General features: G+C 34.2%; 6 protein-coding genes and 4 non-coding genes across 13 annotated transcripts; 5 read left to right on the top strand and 5 right to left on the bottom strand.

The window, feature by feature from the left end:
- Positions 1-705: 705 nt before the first annotated feature.
- add-2 lies at positions 706-4572 on the top strand (the record flags this gene model as incomplete). Of its 2 annotated transcripts, NM_001047665.4 has the most annotated exons (9): positions 706-783; positions 836-924; positions 971-1104; positions 1553-1701; positions 1746-2183; positions 2347-2604; positions 3410-3721; positions 3945-4194; positions 4330-4572. In NM_001047665.4, the coding sequence occupies 9 exons, from the start codon at positions 706-708 to the stop codon at positions 4455-4457; spliced, it is 1836 nt and encodes a 611-aa protein (NP_001041130.1). The 2 variants fall into 2 exon arrangements, with proteins under 2 accessions (NP_001041130.1, NP_001041131.1); NM_001047666.5 differs by lacking the exons at positions 706-783; positions 836-924; positions 971-1104; positions 1553-1701; positions 1746-2183 and having other exon boundaries at positions 2410-2604; positions 4330-4457.
- anr-15 lies at positions 1894-2135 on the bottom strand. Its single transcript, NR_102080.1, has one exon.
- Positions 4573-7516: 2944 nt separating the features above from the next.
- Positions 7517-9501, top strand: F57F5.3 (ABC transmembrane type-1 domain-containing protein). The gene is made up of 4 exons (NM_073611.4): positions 7517-7652; positions 8161-8326; positions 8893-9148; positions 9200-9501. Exons 1-4 carry the CDS (start codon positions 7582-7584, stop codon positions 9478-9480), a joined length of 774 nt encoding a protein of 257 aa, NP_506012.1. The 5' UTR covers positions 7517-7581; the 3' UTR covers positions 9481-9501.
- A 26-nt stretch (positions 9502-9527) lies between these two features.
- Positions 9528-11059, bottom strand: cpr-9 (Peptidase C1A papain C-terminal domain-containing protein). The gene is made up of 3 exons (NM_001383417.2): positions 10936-11059; positions 10634-10879; positions 9528-10537 (listed from the first exon to the last, which is right to left on the bottom strand). Exons 1-3 carry the CDS (start codon positions 10936-10938, stop codon positions 9731-9733), a joined length of 1056 nt encoding a protein of 351 aa, NP_001369965.1. The 5' UTR covers positions 10939-11059; the 3' UTR covers positions 9528-9730.
- A 772-nt stretch (positions 11060-11831) lies between these two features.
- Positions 11832-11981, top strand: F57F5.7. The gene has a single exon (NR_069672.1). It is a non-coding gene; the product is annotated as an Unclassified non-coding RNA F57F5.7 (non-coding RNA).
- On the bottom strand, positions 11852-11936 carry F57F5.t1. The gene is given in 2 exon segments: positions 11852-11887; positions 11899-11936. It is a non-coding gene; the product is annotated as a tRNA-Ile (tRNA).
- A 333-nt stretch (positions 11982-12314) lies between the features above and the next one.
- Positions 12315-18307, top strand: gcy-33 (the record flags this gene model as incomplete). 3 transcript variants are annotated; one of them, NM_001269462.4, is made up of 11 exons in its annotated part: positions 12315-12407; positions 13463-13965; positions 14021-14382; positions 14587-15040; positions 15402-15726; positions 15774-16045; positions 16675-16794; positions 16926-17307; positions 17356-17487; positions 17981-18070; positions 18119-18307. In NM_001269462.4, 11 exons carry the CDS (start codon positions 12336-12338, stop codon positions 18242-18244), a joined length of 2838 nt encoding a protein of 945 aa, NP_001256391.1. The 3 variants fall into 3 exon arrangements, with proteins under 3 accessions (NP_001256391.1, NP_001256392.1, NP_001256393.1); NM_001269463.3 differs by having other exon boundaries at positions 12336-12407; positions 14581-15040; positions 18119-18244; NM_001269464.3 differs by lacking the exons at positions 12315-12407; positions 13463-13965; positions 14021-14382; ... (2 more) ...; positions 15774-16045; positions 16675-16794 and having other exon boundaries at positions 16930-17307; positions 18119-18244.
- On the top strand, positions 14999-15019 carry 21ur-14066. Its single transcript, NR_069671.1, has one exon.
- Positions 17481-17950, bottom strand: C52E4.12 (Essential MCU regulator, mitochondrial). Its single transcript, NM_001269461.2, has 2 exons — positions 17867-17950; positions 17481-17675 (listed from the first exon to the last, which is right to left on the bottom strand). The coding sequence occupies exons 1-2, from the start codon at positions 17930-17932 to the stop codon at positions 17556-17558; spliced, it is 186 nt and encodes a 61-aa protein (NP_001256390.1). The 5' UTR covers positions 17933-17950; the 3' UTR covers positions 17481-17555.
- Positions 18247-19817, bottom strand: C52E4.7 (Histidine kinase). Its single transcript, NM_073608.6, has 5 exons — positions 19594-19817; positions 19211-19543; positions 19087-19165; positions 18505-18671; positions 18247-18457 (listed from the first exon to the last, which is right to left on the bottom strand). The coding sequence occupies exons 1-5, from the start codon at positions 19789-19791 to the stop codon at positions 18380-18382; spliced, it is 855 nt and encodes a 284-aa protein (NP_506009.1). The 5' UTR covers positions 19792-19817; the 3' UTR covers positions 18247-18379.
- Positions 19818-20311: the final 494 nt, after the last annotated feature.

Raw genomic sequence — 20311 nt, 5'->3', positions numbered from 1 at the left:
GAAGTATTGAAGGATATGGAATAGGCCAGATTGAACTTAAAATATGCATGATATTTTGACTGAAAAATAGTAAAAATGTAAACCATTTTTATATTTGTTACATAATGCAATTTTCGATTTTCTAGCAAAACATTTTATTTGTAAAAATGACTAAAATACCATGGTTTTCCTATTGGTTTTGCATGCAATTCATTAAAATTGTAATTTTTAATTCAATACACAACTAATTTTCGCCCACACAAAACTGAAATGTTTGGGATAGGACCTCAAAAAAATCAATCATGATTATAAACACTTGATATTAAAATTCAAAAAAAAAGTACAGTGAATCTAATAAGTGCCATCTTCATACTGCTATAAATATGAAACTTTCAAAACGAATAAACTCCAAAAACTCATTCATGACTAGAGTTGTTCAATCCCTCTTCTTTGTTCACCATTTGTACACAATTTGTGAGAGACGTAGGACGAGTGGGCACCCTCACTGGATGGCCGTCAACGATGAAATTGTGCGGCCGTGGTCAATAGTGTTTACTTGGTGACTACATTGGAAAGAATCGATCGGCATTTCCAAACGTTTGTACGACTTTTATGGGTTTTGTCTTTTGTATGTTTGAGAATTAATGCATCAATTTTTGATGTGTTTTTGTTATATTTTGTTATCAATTGAATACATTCTATTTACAGATACTGACATCAAATAATATGTCGGATGGAAGTGATGATGATACAAACAACGATGGAAATTATTGTAAAAATGTTTCATATAATTTTCTGATTCAAGTAAGGGAATCAAATTGTGAAAATTTCAATATTTTAAATATACATTGTTTAGAGATTAGCAGAAGTTTCGAATAGAAAATGTCTGTTGCTTCCGAAGAAAAAGAATCGAGTTGACTACATTTCAATTATGCAAACAGCAGAGTATGGGTTAATTGAGGATAATAATTTTAAATTTGAATTATTTCAGATTTTATCCAGAACTTGTCAACAGTAGTCCCCCACTAGAACCTGGATTCACTAGTTGTGAAGTATTTGTGGTGGACAAAAAAGTCGATAAAGATACTTTGCATCTTGATAACTTTTCACCATATCACATTGGAGGTGAGCATTTAGCATTGGCTCTATATAGTTGTGGGCACAGGTAAATGCGTTCTAGGATTTGTCGTACTTTTTTAAAGTCATGATTATGTGCAACATGTTATCAGTTAATTTGTTTTGCTTGAATTTCTCGTTTTTCAGTTTGAACATTTGAAAATTCCGAAAACTCGCCAAGTAAAAATGTGGGTCAAATATTTCTCTATATTTTCATAGTTGAACAGTTTTTGAGGAAACCCATGATAACAAAGATATTGAGCTGTCAAAGTGATTAAGTGGAAGTGAAAGATTAATTGAAACATAAATACGTTTTATAAAACCAAAACTGTACCATTAATTGAAACCTTAAAAATTCGGAGTTTTATAAAGAAGATAATTGAATTTAAAATATTCAGGAAGTATAAACTGTTGTTTCAGCTACGTTTTGTGTTGTTTCAAAAAAAAAGTATTTCAGCAACGAGAAGAACACTGGAACGCCAACATTCATATTTTTACCGTGTCAATGAATCAGGAAACTTTGTTCCAGCAATTAAAACAAATGGAACTCATATTTTGAGAATTCTTGTCAGTATTTTGGGTTCGTGTCCGGCATTGAACAGAAAGGTATTCTTACAATAAATCCTGTTTATTTAAAACGTATTTTTTAGATCTATCGAATGGTGAAAATCGAAAGTCAAAATAAGAATTGCCTACCATCTTTGATAGTTTACACGTTTGAACCAGGTCACGAAATACCGAAACCAAATGCTCCAGCAATCTTAAGACGACAAACTTCAGATGAAATTCAAAAAATTCTGAATATTCCCGGAACTTCATTCTCACAAGCACATTCTGAAGCAGTTTTAAACAGGTTTTATGATGACCTACCAATACGTGATGAAGCTTCTGATCAAAAAAGAGCACGTTATTCAATTGAATCTACCAGTTCGACAAATAATCAGTTAAATGAAATTAACTCATTCGTTGTACCAAAATTCGAAGGCAGACAAGAATCTGAGCAGCTCTTCAGAGATGTAAAAGTTGAACAATTCGAAGAATCCGCCGAAATTTCAATCAATAATCGGGCACTATCTCCTCACATACAGGTATCTTATCATTTTCCCAATTTCTTTTTCTTCTCTTCTATCACTTTCACTATCTTAAGCCACGCCCACTTTCCATTCTCTGACTAACGTGACCGCCTAGGTTTTTGATTTGTTTTCAAGTGATTCAAAAAACAATTTTAATTATTTATATGTCTTCTTTCAGCCATCAAAAACATCAGTAGTCAATCGTCCTAACCAACAAAATCGAAAGTTTCAAAATTACGATATGTTCTCTGCTGGAGTTATTTCAACTGCAACTGTTCCTGCTCCAATGTTTCATCCACATATCACACCAATTGCTGATTTAAAAGATGATGATGGTTATGATCCAGAAGAATTGACACAGAGAAACAAATTAGCATCTCTCTACAGATTAGTTGATCTGTTTAGATGGAGCCAAGGAATTTATAATCATATCACGGTTAGTTTTGGTATTAAAAGTTTTGCTACTTAAGTAATAGCCATACGCCAAAAAATACTTCTGTTACATTTTCCATCAGTATTATTCAAATTTTAAATAGGTCTCTACAAAAATTTAGCTACACAGGACCCTTTTCAGCTTGAGAAAGCTCGGTCTGAAAAGATTTTCAGACCATTTTAGAAATTTTGGTGCCCTGTGAACTTGGACAACGTGGGGTGTTTCCGAGAATGCTGTTTGTTTCAAAATATTTTTTAACTTAAAAAAACTTTTTTAAAAATAAATTGACGGAAAACTGTTCATCCAAACTTTCTTCAATTCCGGGTGCTCCTCTGCTAAATTGGTCAAAGTTCATAAAACGGCACAAGCACTTTCCTTGTATGTCATAATAATAATAATATTGTTTATTTGTCACAAGAAAGAGTTACACCGGAAGATAAAAAAAGTAAATAAAAAGATGTGTGTGTGTGAAAAATGTTTAAAAAATAGTGACAATAATTATTTGAAAGGTTTAAAGTTGCAAAGAACGGCTGTCACATAAGTCTTCTAATTTTGAAAAAAATAAATAAATAAACAGAAAAAATTGCAGATTTTGTTTTTTTGAGCGATGGCGCCATTAATCTGGCACGCTTTTTGGAAGCTGCGCCAGTTTTCTATATTTAGAAAACCTGTTACTATAGTAATCTATAGAACAACAAAAACCGTCCCTAAAATTTAAATCAAATAGAAATAATTAAAGATCATATAAGCAAGATTTTTTAAACTTAAGATAATCACGGAACTACCAATATTTATTCCTTTTTTGCAGGTTCGTGTTTCCACTGACCCAGACGAAATTCTCATTAATGCATTTGGACAACTGTACAGTGAAGTCAGTGCATCGTCGCTTATTAAAGTAGATCTAGACGGAACTGTAATTGATGGTGGTTCAACTAATTTTGGAGTGAATCAAGCTGGTTATGTACTTCATTCGGCAATTCATAATGGTCGTCCAGAGGTTAAGTGTGTTGTACATCTTCATCATCCATCAGTTGTTGCTGTTTCGGCTCAAAAGTGTGGACTTCTTCCAATTAGTCAAGAGTCAATGATTGTTGGAGATGTTGGATATCATGAATATCGTGTAAGTAATTTTACACACTTACTAAAATATCAAAGTTGATTCACTAAAGCATTTTAAGGATAACATTGTTTACACCACATCCTTCATAGTCTTTTATCTCTACGACCAAATCAAAAATACGTATTGCATGTAATACCAATAGAAGAGTTACTGTATCTTCTAAATCACCAACAACTTTTTTTCAAATTCAAAAATTACCCTTGACATTTCATCTTTTTTCCAGGGAATCCTGATCGACGAAGCGGAACGTGCGTTGCTCGTCCGTGACTTGGGTGATCGAAATGTGATGATTCTTCGTAACCACGGATTCGTTGTTTGTGGAGAGTCTATCGAACATGCTCTTAGCCTAACTTATCATTTAATTATTGCGTGTGAAACACAAATTAGAACGGTTCCCGGCGGGAACACGGACAACGTGCATTTTCCAGCGCAATCCGCAATCAAACAGGTTTACAAAGTCGCCAGTCAAGGAGGTTTGTAGTTTTTTTTAATGCTTCAACGCTCGTCTTTTCTCGTTTCAATTCAACGCTTTTCAAAACTTTTTTCCCTAGCTTTTATGACCAATTCTATTATTCTTTACCTATACCTTTTTCTATCTATTATTTCAGGCGGTGGTGTGAATCGACAAAACGGGCATGTCAACTCAATGCAATGGAAAAAAGGAGAATTAGAGTGGCAAGCATACATGCGACAGCTGGATGCTCAAGGATATGTTACTGGAAATGTGCCCAATTAATTACAATTAAAGAATAATAATACCATCATGTGTAATTGTTCCTGACACGAACGTTTTTCGTGTCTATTTGTTTGAGTATTCGTAAGGTGTGAATAATAAACATTGTGAAGATCTTCTTGCTAACGTGTTAGTTACACAACAAATAGACTGGTACTTGACGCACGGACAAACGGACACTTGACAACAACCAAATGACTGTCGGGTTCCTTATACGTCCATTTTATATAAACTTTTTTTTATTTATTTTAAGAATTCAGTAGTCTTTGTATTTTTCAAATGCTTCATCTTCTGGGGCTTCATGGCTTCAGGATAGTTTTAAATACACTTATATACTCCAACATTACTGGAGATGAAAATCAAGCAATCCAGAAAATTTGGCCCGATTTCAAAAATATTTAGATTTTTGATGAAATTCAAGCAGTGTTGCGTGTTCGATCTTTCAAGAAATTAGGAAATTTTTTGGTCGAATTCTAAAATTACGGGTGAAACCTTGCCATTTTTGGAATGTAAATAACAATGTCACAAAAAATTATATACAAGCCAGTTAATAATTTTTAATAAAACCAAATAAAATAGTGTATTCGTTTTTAACAACAAACTATCTGCCACAAAAGATTCATGACCCAGAAATAGTACAAGCTGACATGTTGTAAACGGCGTAAATATAGGTACATATTCTAATTTCGCCCCGCCCCTTTACTCAATAGGCGTGCATTGGCCTTTCTTGTCAAGAGAGAAGAAGTTTTGTATGTATTTGTATGGCCCTTATTCATTTCGACATCCTGCTTTTGGACCAATTGATTGACCTTCTCACACCTTTTTGCCATTCTTGACACCCACCCACAATTCGGGAGATTTGGATGCATCTTTTCTTTTCATGGTCGTTCGCTTCAGACAACTTGACGATTTCTCCATTGACACTTCTTTAAACTTGACTTTTCACAATTTTGTTTTTTTGATTCTTTGTTTCCTATGATTAACGATTTGAAATCCAAGTTTGTGAAACTTATAATTTACGGTAGTCTTCTGAAGTCTTTTGAATAAACCTCATTCAAATGATCCACATCAGATGTCTGCGGCAAAATCATCCATTTTGGTGGGATAACCAAACTTTTAAAATAAAACATAAAAAAGAAAACGTAGAACAATAATTAATTAATTGGACAATAATTTAGACTTTTGCAAGTTTTAAAAGGATCTAAAAACTAGCTAGAAGTTGTTAACCCATATAATGTTTGATTTTAAAAGTCGGATTATCATCAAGAAATCCACAGTTTTGTAGATTTTCCACACACCCCTGCTTCAGTTCTCATTAATTCTGTCAAATTGTACCGTTAAAATAATAAAAATCTTATTTACTCTATATGAAAAAAGCTCGTTCAAAATGTCTCAAAACTCTCATTGTTTCACTTTGTATTTTAAAGGTTTTAAATCCAACAAATGTTTTACGAATACAACCTTATGGAAGTCAAATTTTTTGAGGGTTTCCATTAGATTTTAAGATATCAAAGAAAATGAAGTGTTCATAATTATTATAAATCAGGAAATAATTTCAGTAAAACTGTTTAAACTAGAGGCAGTTATTGTTATTTTAACATGTAAATTTTCCATAAACCCTTTCTCAGTCGCAGTTACCTATGTACTTCTATAATTTGGCCAAATATTTGGCACAGCTACTAGAGTTCATTGATGATAGATTGAAAATACGGGACTGGAAACTGAAAACGTTTTTGTAGTTTTGAACTCTATTTTTTCAAGTTGCTGATAGAATTCCTTATTCACCGGGTAAACTTTCCACCTTTCAAAAAGTGCTGATTGAAGAATCACACCTCCCAGAAAGGATTTTATGCAAAATGATACAGTTGAATGAATTCAAAAGAACAAGAGACCCGTTCCCTTTCATGCTTCGTTCCAAAAACTTTCCCATTGACTTGTGATCCAAAAAGTCATGCTTGTTACAAATCCACTAATCGTCATGTCGCTCCGCCTTCACTTTTTCCTTCCATGCCGTCCTTCTTCTCCGTCCCTTTTTTCCGTTCTTTCCGACAATTTTCTTCGCTTTTCTATTCGATCCGCTCACTCGGCCGGGCGGCTTCTCCGGCTAAAAATCGTTGTCTTCATTGTCAAGTTACATAATTACATTCAAGCTATTTATATTCTCTTTCCTGTTTATTCACAAACAATAATGTTCTGTTCATTTTATATTTAAGTTGATGGGCAAAAAATTACACTTTTTTCTGATTTAAATGTTTTGTAAATTCAAGTGGAATTGGCGCTTCAAGTACTTTCATCTTTGAAACCGCATTGTCCCACTTTCATGAATTTTTCAATACATACTGTGCCGTAATAATATTACGCATTTACAAATATTAATTCAAAGTTGGTTATAGTCTGATAATCTTTCTTTAATGACTCTACAATCATAACAACTCACAAATAAATTTTATAACCCAAAAAAGTATTTATTTATAGTAGTAGTCAGTTAAAACATTACTCAGCGTCTCGATTATTTCATTACATATTTGAAATATGCGGGATTTAATACAGTTTTAGAAAAAATAAAGTTTTGAACCCTAAAAGTCAAAACCGGCAAAATTTATTTTCGGAATCGGGATATTTTAACGATTGCTATATTTTTCAAATTTTTTAAAGGACATTCTTCAAAGAAATGTTCACTAGTAACTTCAGATAACACGTAAGGAATTCTCTTAATCTTTGAAAAATGCCAAACCATAAAAAGTCGGTCAAGATGCTACCTCGAAATGACTGCAGTTTTGCAAGTATTCCAAAATAAAATTAAACCAATATTATTAAGTTTTTAGGTCATCGTGTTTAATCATATTTGTTATTTTGAGATGATGTAATAAATCATCACCTTAATCCAGTCGTTTATTTAATAGTTTGTTCTCGAACCTTTTCATCTAACGTCTCTCTATTTGATTTCATTTCACTTCCGACCCAATTCCAAATTTCTTGACAGTAGAGTCATAAATGCTTTATTGCGTGTTGTCCCACAAAGATCTTTTTCCATTTGTACCATTCTTGAATCACTTTTCTTCAGAAACTTCCAACAGTGTGACAGAGATCAGTGCTTCTAATTGGTCAGCATTGATGCAGTCTGTAAATGGAAGAGGAACTTTATAATGGTTTTTATCCGAACAGGCAAATTTATTACTCGACTGCATATCCCTACAGGTAATTGAATTGAAAAATGGTGGTCTTTTGTAGACTTGGAATTATTTTTAAAGATACATTTATTAATGTTTTGCAGTAGATGAGGATTTCTTAAAAATTTATTATACAACAGAAATACTGTGAATTTTTTTCCATTTCCAGATCATTTCGCATAAATGAGCTCTTATCTTAAAGTTGTAGAAGTGAATTAAAAAAAAAAAACACAATATGTCGTATGTATAAATTTTTTTTTCTAAATTTCTTCAACTTAATTCTAACTAGATACTTATCTTCACAACCTAAATTAATACCGTATGCCAATATTTCAACTTTGTTCATTTATTCCGCCAAAGCGCTAATCTGTTCCCAAGACGTCAACCCTAATTTCAATATTCAAGGCCACCCCACATTTTCCCCTACAGGGCATAACTTACTAAAGAATTTACAATTTACCGCGCAAAACTCAAACAAAACAAACGAGTAGTTGACACCAAAATTATCCTCGAGGACATCTTTTCATTGTTTTCAGAAGTCCGTTCGCGTTGAATCGCCCGTATTTGGAAGATGACTACACCGACTACTATCGAGATTATTTAACCAAGACAAATAGCAATTTTGCGATCAGGGACTATGAACGCAAAATTCGAGTTTTTGATTCTTCTATTTATTATATTCGTGTACTCTCTTATGCTCAAGTAAGTTTCAAGACGTGTTCATTACTTCCTAGTGTGCTCTCTTGAAAATCTTTTAATCCAGTTTTTATATATGCAACATCACATGGAAAAAACCTTATCTCAGAAGAAATTTAGACTGATCTAGACATTATGTGATGTAGATTTACAATAAAAATACATGTAGTCTTGAGCTTCATCTACGCTTTTAAAAATGTACTTTCCAGAATTTAACGTTTAATGAGCTATGTTGCTTAAAACGTTTAAAACTTTGGAGTGCGTTCTCATAGGCACAAAAAAGCAGACGTAACTAGTTTCGAATGTTACCTACATACATACATACAATTAAAGAAAGATATGTACATATATGTTTGAGTTTTCTTGGGAAAATAGGAGTAGATTGTATTTAGAAATGTTGAAGCCAGCATTGAAGGAACGCAAATAGGCATAGCCTTTGTGGCATTTTTGAGTCTACCACCAGGCAGTGTACCTGTATCCCAGAGTTCATAGCACTTGAAGAACGGATCGTCCTTTAATCCTTTAAAAACAAAAAATATATAAATTAATACCTAAAAAGTGTATTTTTTCAGATTTTTTTAGCCGGTATTCTCCTGGTGACTGATGTTTCCAAAAACGTACTTCTTTGGAATTACATACAAATGAATGGCGTCAAAATTGAAATGCTCGCTCATGTCATATTTCCCATATTTGCTCTGATCGTCGGTTTTATATGTCTGACAGCTATTCTCAATCCATCAAAGGCATTGTCTAAATGTGTTGCCATTCTGCTGCTTGTCATTATTGTGCCAAATTTTATATTCCCAAAATATTCAGTTTTTATGAAAAGTGAGTTTTAGTTTGAAAAGTTTAAAATTTAAAAAAATCACATTATTTCAGCAGCAATAGAATCAGTGGAAATAAGTCAAGTAATGGATCGAAGTCTTTTTGGAAATGATATTGATATGATAAAATCAGAAACTCATAATCGAATGTCAAAGATTTTAATGTTATCAACAAATCATTGGCCATTGGGAGTATCTGATTTAACAAGTCTTCCAACTGATTTTGTTCTTATGATGCAGTATCTACTTATTGCATATTCTGTATTTTCATTATCCCTTTTTATTTTTTATGTCATTACTTTGTTTTGTTTTGTTCGTTTACTATCTGTTCAATGAACATATATTTTTCATACAATTTTTTGGGAGTACAAGTTCTGTGCATTATATTATAATAACCCTTTTCAAACAATTTGAATTTTGGAACAAAAGAAACAGAATTCGAATTAATCTTGACAAAAAAATATGTAATTCAAGTTTGTATGCAAATGTTAACAGAAAATATAAGAATAATTCAAATATTTATAAATCGAATACATATTGTACAATAGGCATTGAAGTTGCAATCACAAACACAATGTTTCGAGATTTACAATTTTGGAATTCCTCCGACGACTCCTCCCTCAATTCCGCACTCGTTAACTCCACGAATGATACGGAAATATCCGTTCTCTCCCCAATCCTCATTCCATGAGTTGGCACAGAGCCAATATGGTGTTCCATTATCAACTCCCCATCCGAGCATCTTTACGGCATGTCCTCCAAGACTGGCTCCAGCGGTATGAACGTAGACTCCTCCGGAGTAATGCTCAAAATCTTCGTAGACAGTGAATGCAACCTCAACTGGACCATGAGTCATGATTTCCTTTTGGATTTCAGCAGCCTTCTTTGAGACGGCGTATGCAGATTGTCCGAAGTGAAGATCTTGTTGGTAGGTGAGAGCATATCCAGCTTGGCAAGAGCGTTCGCATTTGTCAGTTGGGTACATGTTGGATGGGCATGGCTTGTAATGAGTTCCATTGACGTGATGTTCACATGGTGGATATGGGTATGGCTTGCATCCAGTCTTATCTTGATAAGATCCTCCGGTAACGTATCCCTTCTTAACATAGTGACGCCAGGCTTCAATTGGATATCCACCATTGCATCCATTTCCACAGACCATTCCACAGCAAGCATTGATATCGTCAGCAGAGATGGAAAGGATAGTTTTGGCATTTGACGCAATGCAAATACGATCAGAAATAGTTTCAGCAGCAGAGACAGCCCAGCACGATCCACAGGATGATTGATCACGGATCTTGGAGATGGATGGGCAGTTTGGCCATGCGGTACGGGAATCGAATGAGTCTGGAACAGCAGCATCCTCGACTTCTGGATGAGTCATCTCGAAAACCTGGAAACAATTTCATTAGGATAAATTAGTTTGAAAGAAATCTGTATTTTTTGGGAAGCGTTTTTCAAAATCTTTAAAATATTCAAATTTACTAACTCTGTACTCTTCTGGGATCTCGACCATCTTAGCTCCCATCAATTGCTTCTTAATGGTATCTGGGTAAGAGCTGAAGTATGATCCGAGCTCAGCCTTGAAGGAAGTCTGAACCTTGTTGACGTAATCAACAAGTTCCTGTCCACGAAGCATTTGAGCTTCAACTGGAATGGCATCTCCGTGCTTAACCTCAACATTGTAGGCGTTGACGGCGACAAGGCCGACAAGAAGAGCAGCAATTGCAGTTTTCTGAAATTGAAAAGTTTTTGAAACTGAAGTTAAACTTCAGGAAAATTAAGCCTTACCATTTTTCGATTGGCTGGAGAATTGGGAAATTCGACAGTCGACCAATTTATCAAGCGCTTACCAGGGGTTTTATAGTTTTTTCGTTTCAAGCGACTGATAACTTTTGAAGTTTGGCGTTTTCTCGAATATTGCTGATAAGAATTAGGCATTTCGCTACTAGCTCCGGTTTCATTTCGAAGTGAAAGGCCTGATTAGACACGTGCATGTTTGCGGGAGAATTCAAATTATTTGCTTAAACTTGGACTTTGAAAGCGAAAATTTGCAGGGTTAACGAGTTGTAGAGGTGATTAAAGAATATTATATTTTGTGCTCTCATAGTGTTATGCCTTTAAATATAATCCCTAGTAATAGACTGTTCCAATAATTCTTCGAACATTTTAATAGGTGTATTTTCGTACTATCCTGGTCATATCAACTTTCCAGCAGTACAATTTTAAACTGAAAATAGTTTCCTTACAATTATCAGCTCGTTTTTTCGGTTCCCGAAAAAAACATCCGTGTTTTAAGATAATGTGACGTCACACGCGACCATAATGCGAGATTGCATGGCATTGACGATCTGGATTAAAGTACATACCAGTCTATCAATTTTGTTTTAATTAATGTTTGATATTTAATTTAAAAACAAACATTCAAACAGATTTTGCTAGTTTGGCTCTGGTGTGTTAGCTGTTATACTAACTAGAATACATCGAGCTATTAACTTTGACCTGCTTAACTTGTCATATGACATGTTTATCATAAAGATGCATGTACGTCAATGTTTAGGTTATCACTATTCTTATCACAGGTTCGTAGAAGATCGATTCCAACTCCCACAAATCAAACAGACTACATTTCACTACAAAACACGAAATAGGGGCTACAAATGTCGTTTAAACTACTTTAGACACCTCAAATAAAACAAAAATAATCTGCCCCATGCCAGGCTCGAACTGGCGACCTTGGCATAACCTATAGACTATAAGTACCACGCGCTAACCGACTGCGCCAATGGGGCACGGCCCTAACGCATGAGAATTAGCCTTGACAAGTATACTGCTCTCCTCGGTCTCCTAGACTCTCTCCGTCTATGCTGTGTCTCTGTGGAGGGGTAAGGGATACACACATGAACCACTGTGTTGTGCGGTCTCTTGACCATTGCCTTACATAGAGGAAAAGGTGGGAGACCTAAAGAGCAACGAGCGGGGAGAGACGCAGACATTTGTATTTCAAGGGAAAGGGGGAGAGGTGAGCTAATGGATATTACGAATCGAAGATGAGATTATTAAAATAGGGGGCAACAGTGTACAGCTAACGGAAACTGGCACGGAAGTTGGAAGATGTTGGTAGTGGAAACACCTTATTCAGATTTTAGTCAGCATTTTCAAACATCTTCTAGCAGAAATCAACCCGCAAAATGTACGGATTGGTCATTGAAGGTGTTCGGTTTATGATACAGGAAAACTGGGGACCCCAAGTTCTTCTGCAGGTTTGACTTTTTCTAATTTTTAAATACCAACTTGAATGATCTTTCAAATTCCAAATGAAAGTTGAAAACATTTAACTTTTTAATGACTCCGTATCAATTATATATTGATGTGTAGGTGAGTAGCTATGCAGCCAATATAAAAAAGGCGCCCATTCAAATATTAAGCTTTAAACTTTATGACGTCATTAACCGGAAAAGACTTCTAGAACATTGCGATTTTTTCTCGATTTTTTTTCTAATTCGACGTAAAAATTATCTTTTAAAGAAAATTTATCTTTACATGTTCATAAGACCAAAAATATCAGAAAAAATTGTTATAAAACTTCCAAACTTTTGAGACAGCTGGCTAGCCAGTCTTTCGAAGCAACAATTTTAAAAAACAATTATGCCTAAATCAAAGAAACTTCAAAACTAAAAAATCATAATTTTAAATAACATACTTTTCGTTTCACAAGTTTGTTGAAATGAGTTTGATTTTCAAAGAAAAAACGAGACGTGATAAAATAGTAAAATTTGGCAGATTCTCTATATTAGTCATCACATTGAAAACGAATCTCGTGGCGAGACCCGCTTCGATAGAAAATAAAATTCCCCTTTAACTGTGTTGAAACTCTTTGTGTCGGATGAATTCGAGTGCAACAAAGAAATGCCAGCTGGTAATATTCATACTGTTTAGAGACTAGCCTTGCGCATCTATGTATATTATAATATTTTATCTGTCAAATGATTATGAAATTGCAAAAAAAAATTGTTATTTAACTCTTTCGCAAGTCTTGAATTATATATGGATCTTAATATATCTGTTGCACAATGACCGATTTGGCTATTGAATTAGCCAAATAACTTGAAAATTCAACAAAAATATTAGGTTTCAAAATACAATATGGCATGCCATTTTAATAGAGAAAATACGGCAATTATGTATAATTTCATATGAGGAAGTTTTTATATAGTAAATAGCAACAACTGGTTTCAAAAAAAAATGTTTTGCTGGTAATGAAAAATTTCAGAAAATTTATCTATCTAATAGTAGGTATTCTTTTTTATATTTTCAGGTTCAAAAGCTGACATCACTGTCAGAAAAGTCAGTATCAACTCATGATCAATATTCGGAACACGTTGTTCCTCAAATGTTCAAAGCAATTCATGAAATCACTGGAACACCATATGAACAAATTGGAGTTCTCGCTGGAAGATTTTTCGTTCAATTTTTGATTCGAAATGGTTATGGAGATTTGATGAATGTTATGGGAAGGAGATTTTCGGATTTTATCAAAGGACTTGATAATATTCATGAATATTTTCGATTCAGTTATCCAAAACTCAGAGCTCCGTCATTTTACTGTAAATCTGAAAGTGAAGATGGTTTAATTCTACATTATCGGAGTAGAAGAACTGGATATCTTTCTTATGTAATTGGACAACTTGTTGAATTGGCAAGAGTATTTTATCAATTGGATATTGGAATTCAAGTATTGAAAAAGAAAGAAAAAGGAAGATTTACTTTTGTTGTTCTTAAGATTTCATTTGATAATGTTGGCCTTGGACAAGACTTGAAGTGAGTCAAAATCTTTTTTGGCTCTATTTTTGAAATTAAAATTTCCGATTTTCAGATTGAAAGAACGCGTAAAGAATCTGAATGAATATCTGCCAGTAGACACCAAATCATTCCTTCAAATGTTCCCTTTTCATATTGCCTTCAACAAAAAGCTCGAGATCTTAATGGCCGGACAAGGTCTTCTCAATTTAATGCCAAATATTCAAGGGCTACTAATGACTGATGTATTTGATCTGCAACGTCCATGTATTAAGTTTACTGCAGAAGGAATTATGGTTCATCAGAATTGTGTATTTCAAATTGAGTCTCTACATCCGGTTGTTAAACAAACAGAGGAAAATATAACAGTTCAAATTAATGATATTACGGAGGATAAAGTTTCATTGGAAAAGAAAACAGTTATGGATAATGAATATGGTTAGTTTGTCAAAAAATACTTTCCTGGTTGTACGATATAGGCTCTTTAAAAAAACTCCGAAAGGGCACGCAAAAAACCGCATTTCCGAGCTCATATGGTCGCCAGCAGTGTTTTATGCCATTAAAATATTATAAGGCCCAATGATTTATTTGAGAACTTCAAATAATATCCACTAATCTTTCAATCATTTTATTAAGGTTTAGAAAGTTTGCCGTATGTAACTCTCCGTGGTCCAATCACAGTTCTCAAGTCATCTGAAACATTTCTTCTACTTGCCACGTGTGTTGTTGACACTTTGGATACAATGTTCAAAATGGGACTATATTTAAACGATTTTGGAGAATCTGATTGTAATCGAGAAATTATTATGGCAACAATACAGAAAAGTGACACTTTGAAAACAATGTTGGAAAATGAAAAACGAAGAAGTGAAGTTCTAACAGAAATGACAAGAGAGATATCAGAAGCAAAGAAAACTGCAAGAACTCTTCTCACTCAAATGATGCCATATGAAGTTGCACAGACAATGATGAGAAGTGGAAGTGTTGATCATTGTGAAGCATTTGAATGTGTTTCAATTGGTTTTATTAGAGTCTGCGATTTTTCGAAAATTAGTTTATTTATTGAAGCGTTTGAAGTGGTTAATCTCTTAAATACGTAAGTCACTTCCAGTTGGGGCAATGGAAATTTTTGTTTAAAAAGCTGAACATTGGCTATACATATCCAACAAATGAAAACGAACAAAGAAAGAATGACTGAAAACTCTTAAGTTTTAGAAACAGTTTTTTAATAGGTTAATCTCGCCGTAATAGCTGATTGGTCTAACTTTTCTAACTTCAGAGGTAATTAAAACAGAGAGATTATTTGAATTTGGAAAATCGTGTTTTTAAATAATTGATTTGATTGTTTTTCATATGCACTTTTGTGTATTTAAAGAAAAATTATTTTTACAATGTAAAAAAATAATTAAATTTACAACAACTTTTAGTAATCCTAAAATGAATCAGAAATTTTTCAGAATCTATTCCCATCTAGATTCAATTGTAGATACTCATGGTGTTTATAAAGTTGAAACAATTGGAGAAAGTTATATGATATCAGCAGGATGTCCTTATCGAGATGATTATGATGCTGAAATGGTTTCTGATTGTTGCCTTGAAATGGTTTCTCATATTAAATCATTTGAATATCAATCACATGATGCCGTGAAAAAGGTTTTAATTAAATGTGGAATATTCACTGGACCAGTTGTTGGAGGGGTTGTTGGAGTGAGAACTCCACGATATTGTTTATTTGGAGATACTGTAAATACTGCAAGTCGAATGGAATCTTCGAATCAAACTGTAATTTTATTAATGTAAAGCGAATTTGCTTTCAATTCTATTTTCAGCCAATGACTATTCAAATAGGTCAGCGAACCAAAGACAGAGTGGAAAAACAAGCCAGTGGAGCATTTCGCATAAAACCAAAAGGAAACGTTTTTGTGAAAGGAAAAGGAGATATGAGAGTTTATGAAATTGAAAAGAAAAAGGGAAGAGCCAGATACAAGAAAAGTGATCCATTAAGAAAGAAAATGGTCGCTGAGAAAAAAGAAGCTGAAGAATTGTTGGATGAAGATAATGAAGGGCATAGATCAAGTGCTCTTAGTCGAATGAGTTTGGGGTTTGTTTCAGTTTTTATTCTGCAAGCACACACGATATTACTAACAAATAGTAAAACATGTGAAAACAGTTGTTTAAGTCTCGCATGGGAGGTCTAGCTGAAAATGCGAAAAAAAAAACAAGATAATTACATTTGCAGAAACTCGAGCTGAGCCTTTTGATAGTAAATAAGCATAGAGTGATATTATAACAAAATACCAAACATTTCAAATTTATCTTTCAATGTTTAATTTAGTTTCATAGTTGATTACTTCTTCTTGTAAGTTTGACCGGTTTTGGCAGCCTCTTGTGTTCCATATAGAGTGAGTGGTTCTGATTTCCCGAGTTGATCTTCTAGTCTACGTGCATATACTTTTTTATAAACTTCTCAGCTAAAAATGTTCGACAATAATTCATGATTCATATCAAAAACATAGAATGATCAAAGTTTGTTGTTACCGGATGCACGTAAGCAATCCGACAAATTCGTTTGATGACACGAACATTAGCGAATTCATATATAAATGGCTCCATCATATATTCATGCAGCACACATTATGCATTCCTTGCGTGACTACAACGCTGTTTTAAAAAGAGATGGAACTTTCTTGTTTTCTTATCATTCTGCTTCATAATGCTTCACCTATTCAGAGAATCAATCGACAGTTCCAGTTCACGACGTGGTAGTTTATCTGGATCCCAGTTGGAGCTTAATAAAACAATTGCACAAACGATTGAGCTCACTTCAAAAGCGTCTGCAGCTCTTGACTTGTGAGGATTTTTTGTTTCCTTTTCTTGAATATTTAAACAAACACTTCAAACTTCGAAATCTAGGTTTGAAGCATGTTGCCAGTTACTTCCACGAACCCATGATTTGTGAATCAGAGACACCCTAATTTCAGAAACATGCAAGATGAGAACAATCGGCCACCAACATGGTCAGCTTCTCATTCGCAAGATATTCGGAAACCTAGAAAAACTGAAAGTAAAATAACCCTGAACAGTCGTTTGAGTTCCTCTGATTTGGCAGTTAGTCGTGTAGAAACATCTAAAGATTCTGATGGTGAAACTCCCCGGCCAACGTCTAGCGAACTAAAAGAAGTCAATCGGATCCGTGAAGAAGCACTTGCTCAAGAAAAGGAAGAAGAGAGAACAACGAAAGAAGAGAATCAGAAAATAGAAGAAGTGGGGGAGGATCATGTCAGTGAAGCAACCTCACTTCTTGACTCTGAGGTCAGTCACGGCGATAACAACATCAGTTTCTCTCAAATGCCGTCTGATAGCGTGCGTTTAGTTTTTCTCCTTTTTTGGAATAAAATATTAAATTTCTAGATTCCTCACGAAGATCGGACTTCTCTTCCTTCAGCGACACCTTCAGAAATAGGAGATGCAATTTCCAAAAAAAAATTGGAAAAGGAAGATTCAAACTCATCGATGAGCAGTTTGGACGAAAGAACAACTGTGGTAACGTTTATAATTATATTATTCTGAGCAAAGAAAGCAATTCGTAATCATTAAGTATTTAAAACTTTTTATTCGTCGTCAATATGATGCGCCGAGCAGTCACAATCGTAGCTATGCTCCAAGTATTCAGCTCCAGTGTGTCCTATGTATTGGCCAATCAGAAATGCTCCAGAAAATATCATTGTGATCTAAAACATTAATTTTTTATTTTAAAAAAACTTCGAAAATCAAATTCATTTCTGTAAAAATTCCAAGTCCAAATAAACTCCTTGATCACTTGAAGATTAATGGATATTTAATGGTGGGAAGATTAATGGAAATCACTTGAAGATTAATGGATAATGGGATAAAAAGTTAAACTTTAAATTTAAAAAATTACCTTCCCTGAGCCCCATCTAGTAAATTTCGGTAATGAAGGAACAACACGTGGCAGAGATTTTTCCATATTGGAATAAATATTTCGAAAATGAAATGACAAACTTTTAAATTTCAGTCTGCAAAACCTACAACGACACGTCGACTTCTCAATCAAAAAGATTTGGAAAAAGAGAAAAAGCGATCCAGTATGGCAGGATCTTCTGTGGTAATTCTTTGTATTTCAAAATGTATTTATTCAAAATCAAGTTTTCAGACATCTTCTTCTGCACATTCTCATTCAATCAGGAGCAAGAAAGATACTCGTGATAAATCAAGATGCAAATGTGAAGATATTCGAGCTGATAATAAGTTGAAAACTAAAGTTTGCAGTATTATGTAGACTCGCTTATAATTTGTTTTTATACTGACATAATAATAATAAAATAAATAATTCATCAGGATAGCTTGATAATTGTGAATTTTCAGAATAAAATCACACGATTAAAAGAATCCTTTTAGATCCTTTGGGTTTCATCTATTCCAAATCGATTTCATTCGAAAATCCAGTAAATGTCAGTGGACGAAGGCAAGTGCTGGTTAAATCATAAGTTTTCTGAAAATTCATAAATCATTCTAGTTTTATGAAAATTTAATACTAACCACTCCAGTCTGTCCACCTACACGGTAGGCAGTAAAATTAGAAAGGGATGGGAATGAAGCTAGACTACGAAGACGTTCAAGATCCACAGATGAATCATTACGAATGTAGACATTGTGGAAAAGTGAAGAAATTATCATCATTGACAGAGAATCCACGATTATTAGAGCTGAAAATGAACTGATAATATTTAATAAACTCTGTAAGATAAAGATTTGAATTTTTAAAAAGAGCAATTATAGATCTACTACTTGCCTATTCCGTGCCTTCCTCTACCTAGTTGCCTAATCACCTACATGCCTACCTACATAGACAATTAAAATAGAACGAAAAAAAAATTATACTTTGAAACCAAAGACATTAGGCACAGAATGTCTGGATCGCCTCATGTAGTTAAGATAACTTGCCCACAATATAACTAGTAGACTAGAAGAGGTTCTGTAAAACAGGCGAGTTCTTCGTCACGCCTCGATGTCAGAACTGTGATAGTAATATTTCAAATTCTAGTGTGCACTCTAAGTCGCCACATGTCATTTACAATTGCAGTTTCAAGCTGAAATCTGCTATAGAATCTGCAGACTTACCATTGTCAACTTTGGACGTCAATTCATAGAATGCTCTTTTGATGCGATTGACCAAATCAGATAGGGACACTCCGTCAGACTAAAAATTAATTAATACTGAATATAGAGGTTTATCACTACCCACCACAGCGTGCAATGGATTCTTCTCATCAATCCCGTATCCCAAAGATGTGAAATGATTCGGTCCAAAAAATACATGAGCTGATTTGTGAAGTGTGGAAAGTTCCGGTTCGATTCGAATTGCACCACACTTTTCACCAATGTATGATTTAATCAAATGAGCGGTTTCAACAGAAGCAAAATCTGGAGAGCAGAAGATGACGGAAGGAATTGCATGACGATCACAAAGTTCTCTAGCAATCATTTTAGAAGCAATTTTCCCAGTTTCATTAATTGGAGGATCTAGATTATATGACTTGAGCATGTCAGTACGTCGTGGAAGCTCAATCGGTGCATTCTGAAACTTGTTCTAATACACTTTAATTCATATATTTAGTAAGAAATTACCACATCAAATGGAGTGTATTTGTTTTCGTCGAGATTTGCTCGTTTTGTCCAATCCGAAAAAATCTCATTGATTGTCTCTGCACATCTCATCACGATAATCTCATCACCAACATAATATGGAGCAGGTCCAAGTGCTTTGAATTCTCCACAAACCAATGATTCCGTCTGTTTTGTAGACTTTGTAGTGATATCACTCATCGTAAAGAAGTGTTTATTCCGAAATGAGAAAAATTTCGTTACTCAAATAATTAAACCTTCACGTAAATACTTGTTCTACTTTCATTTTATTTGAAAGAATGCAATTTTCGCCTGTCAAATTGAATTTTTACATCCGTGGGGCGTTGCAATATTTTAATATGTTTCAGAGCTCTACAGTGCCCTCTCCATCGGAAACACGAAGCGCCTCTTCTGAATTGATCAATTTCCCGTCAAACTTGAACTATTTTCTATGTCTTACATTTCCCCCTATTTGTATAATGCTATTCATGTTTCTTTTTACGCCACTATTTAGATATTCAATAAAAGACGAGTAAAGAATGACTACTGTATTGAAAGTTTCCGATGAAACTGTGCTGGTTTGCTTATTCTGTATTATTACGTGACGGTGTACCGTCAAAGTCCGCAAAACGGCAACCGCTACGCAGAGCCGCGACGCGTCTGATCAATTTCGAATGACGTTTTTTATTTTTTTTTTCCTGAAGAAAACAAGTTGAGACTT

This window comes from Caenorhabditis elegans, chromosome V (genome assembly GCF_000002985.6).
Source record: "Caenorhabditis elegans chromosome V".
Lineage (NCBI taxonomy): Eukaryota > Metazoa > Nematoda > Chromadorea > Rhabditida > Rhabditidae > Caenorhabditis > Caenorhabditis elegans.
The sequence above is the reverse complement of the archived record's forward strand: the minus strand, read 5'-3'. Positions and strand labels throughout refer to the sequence as shown.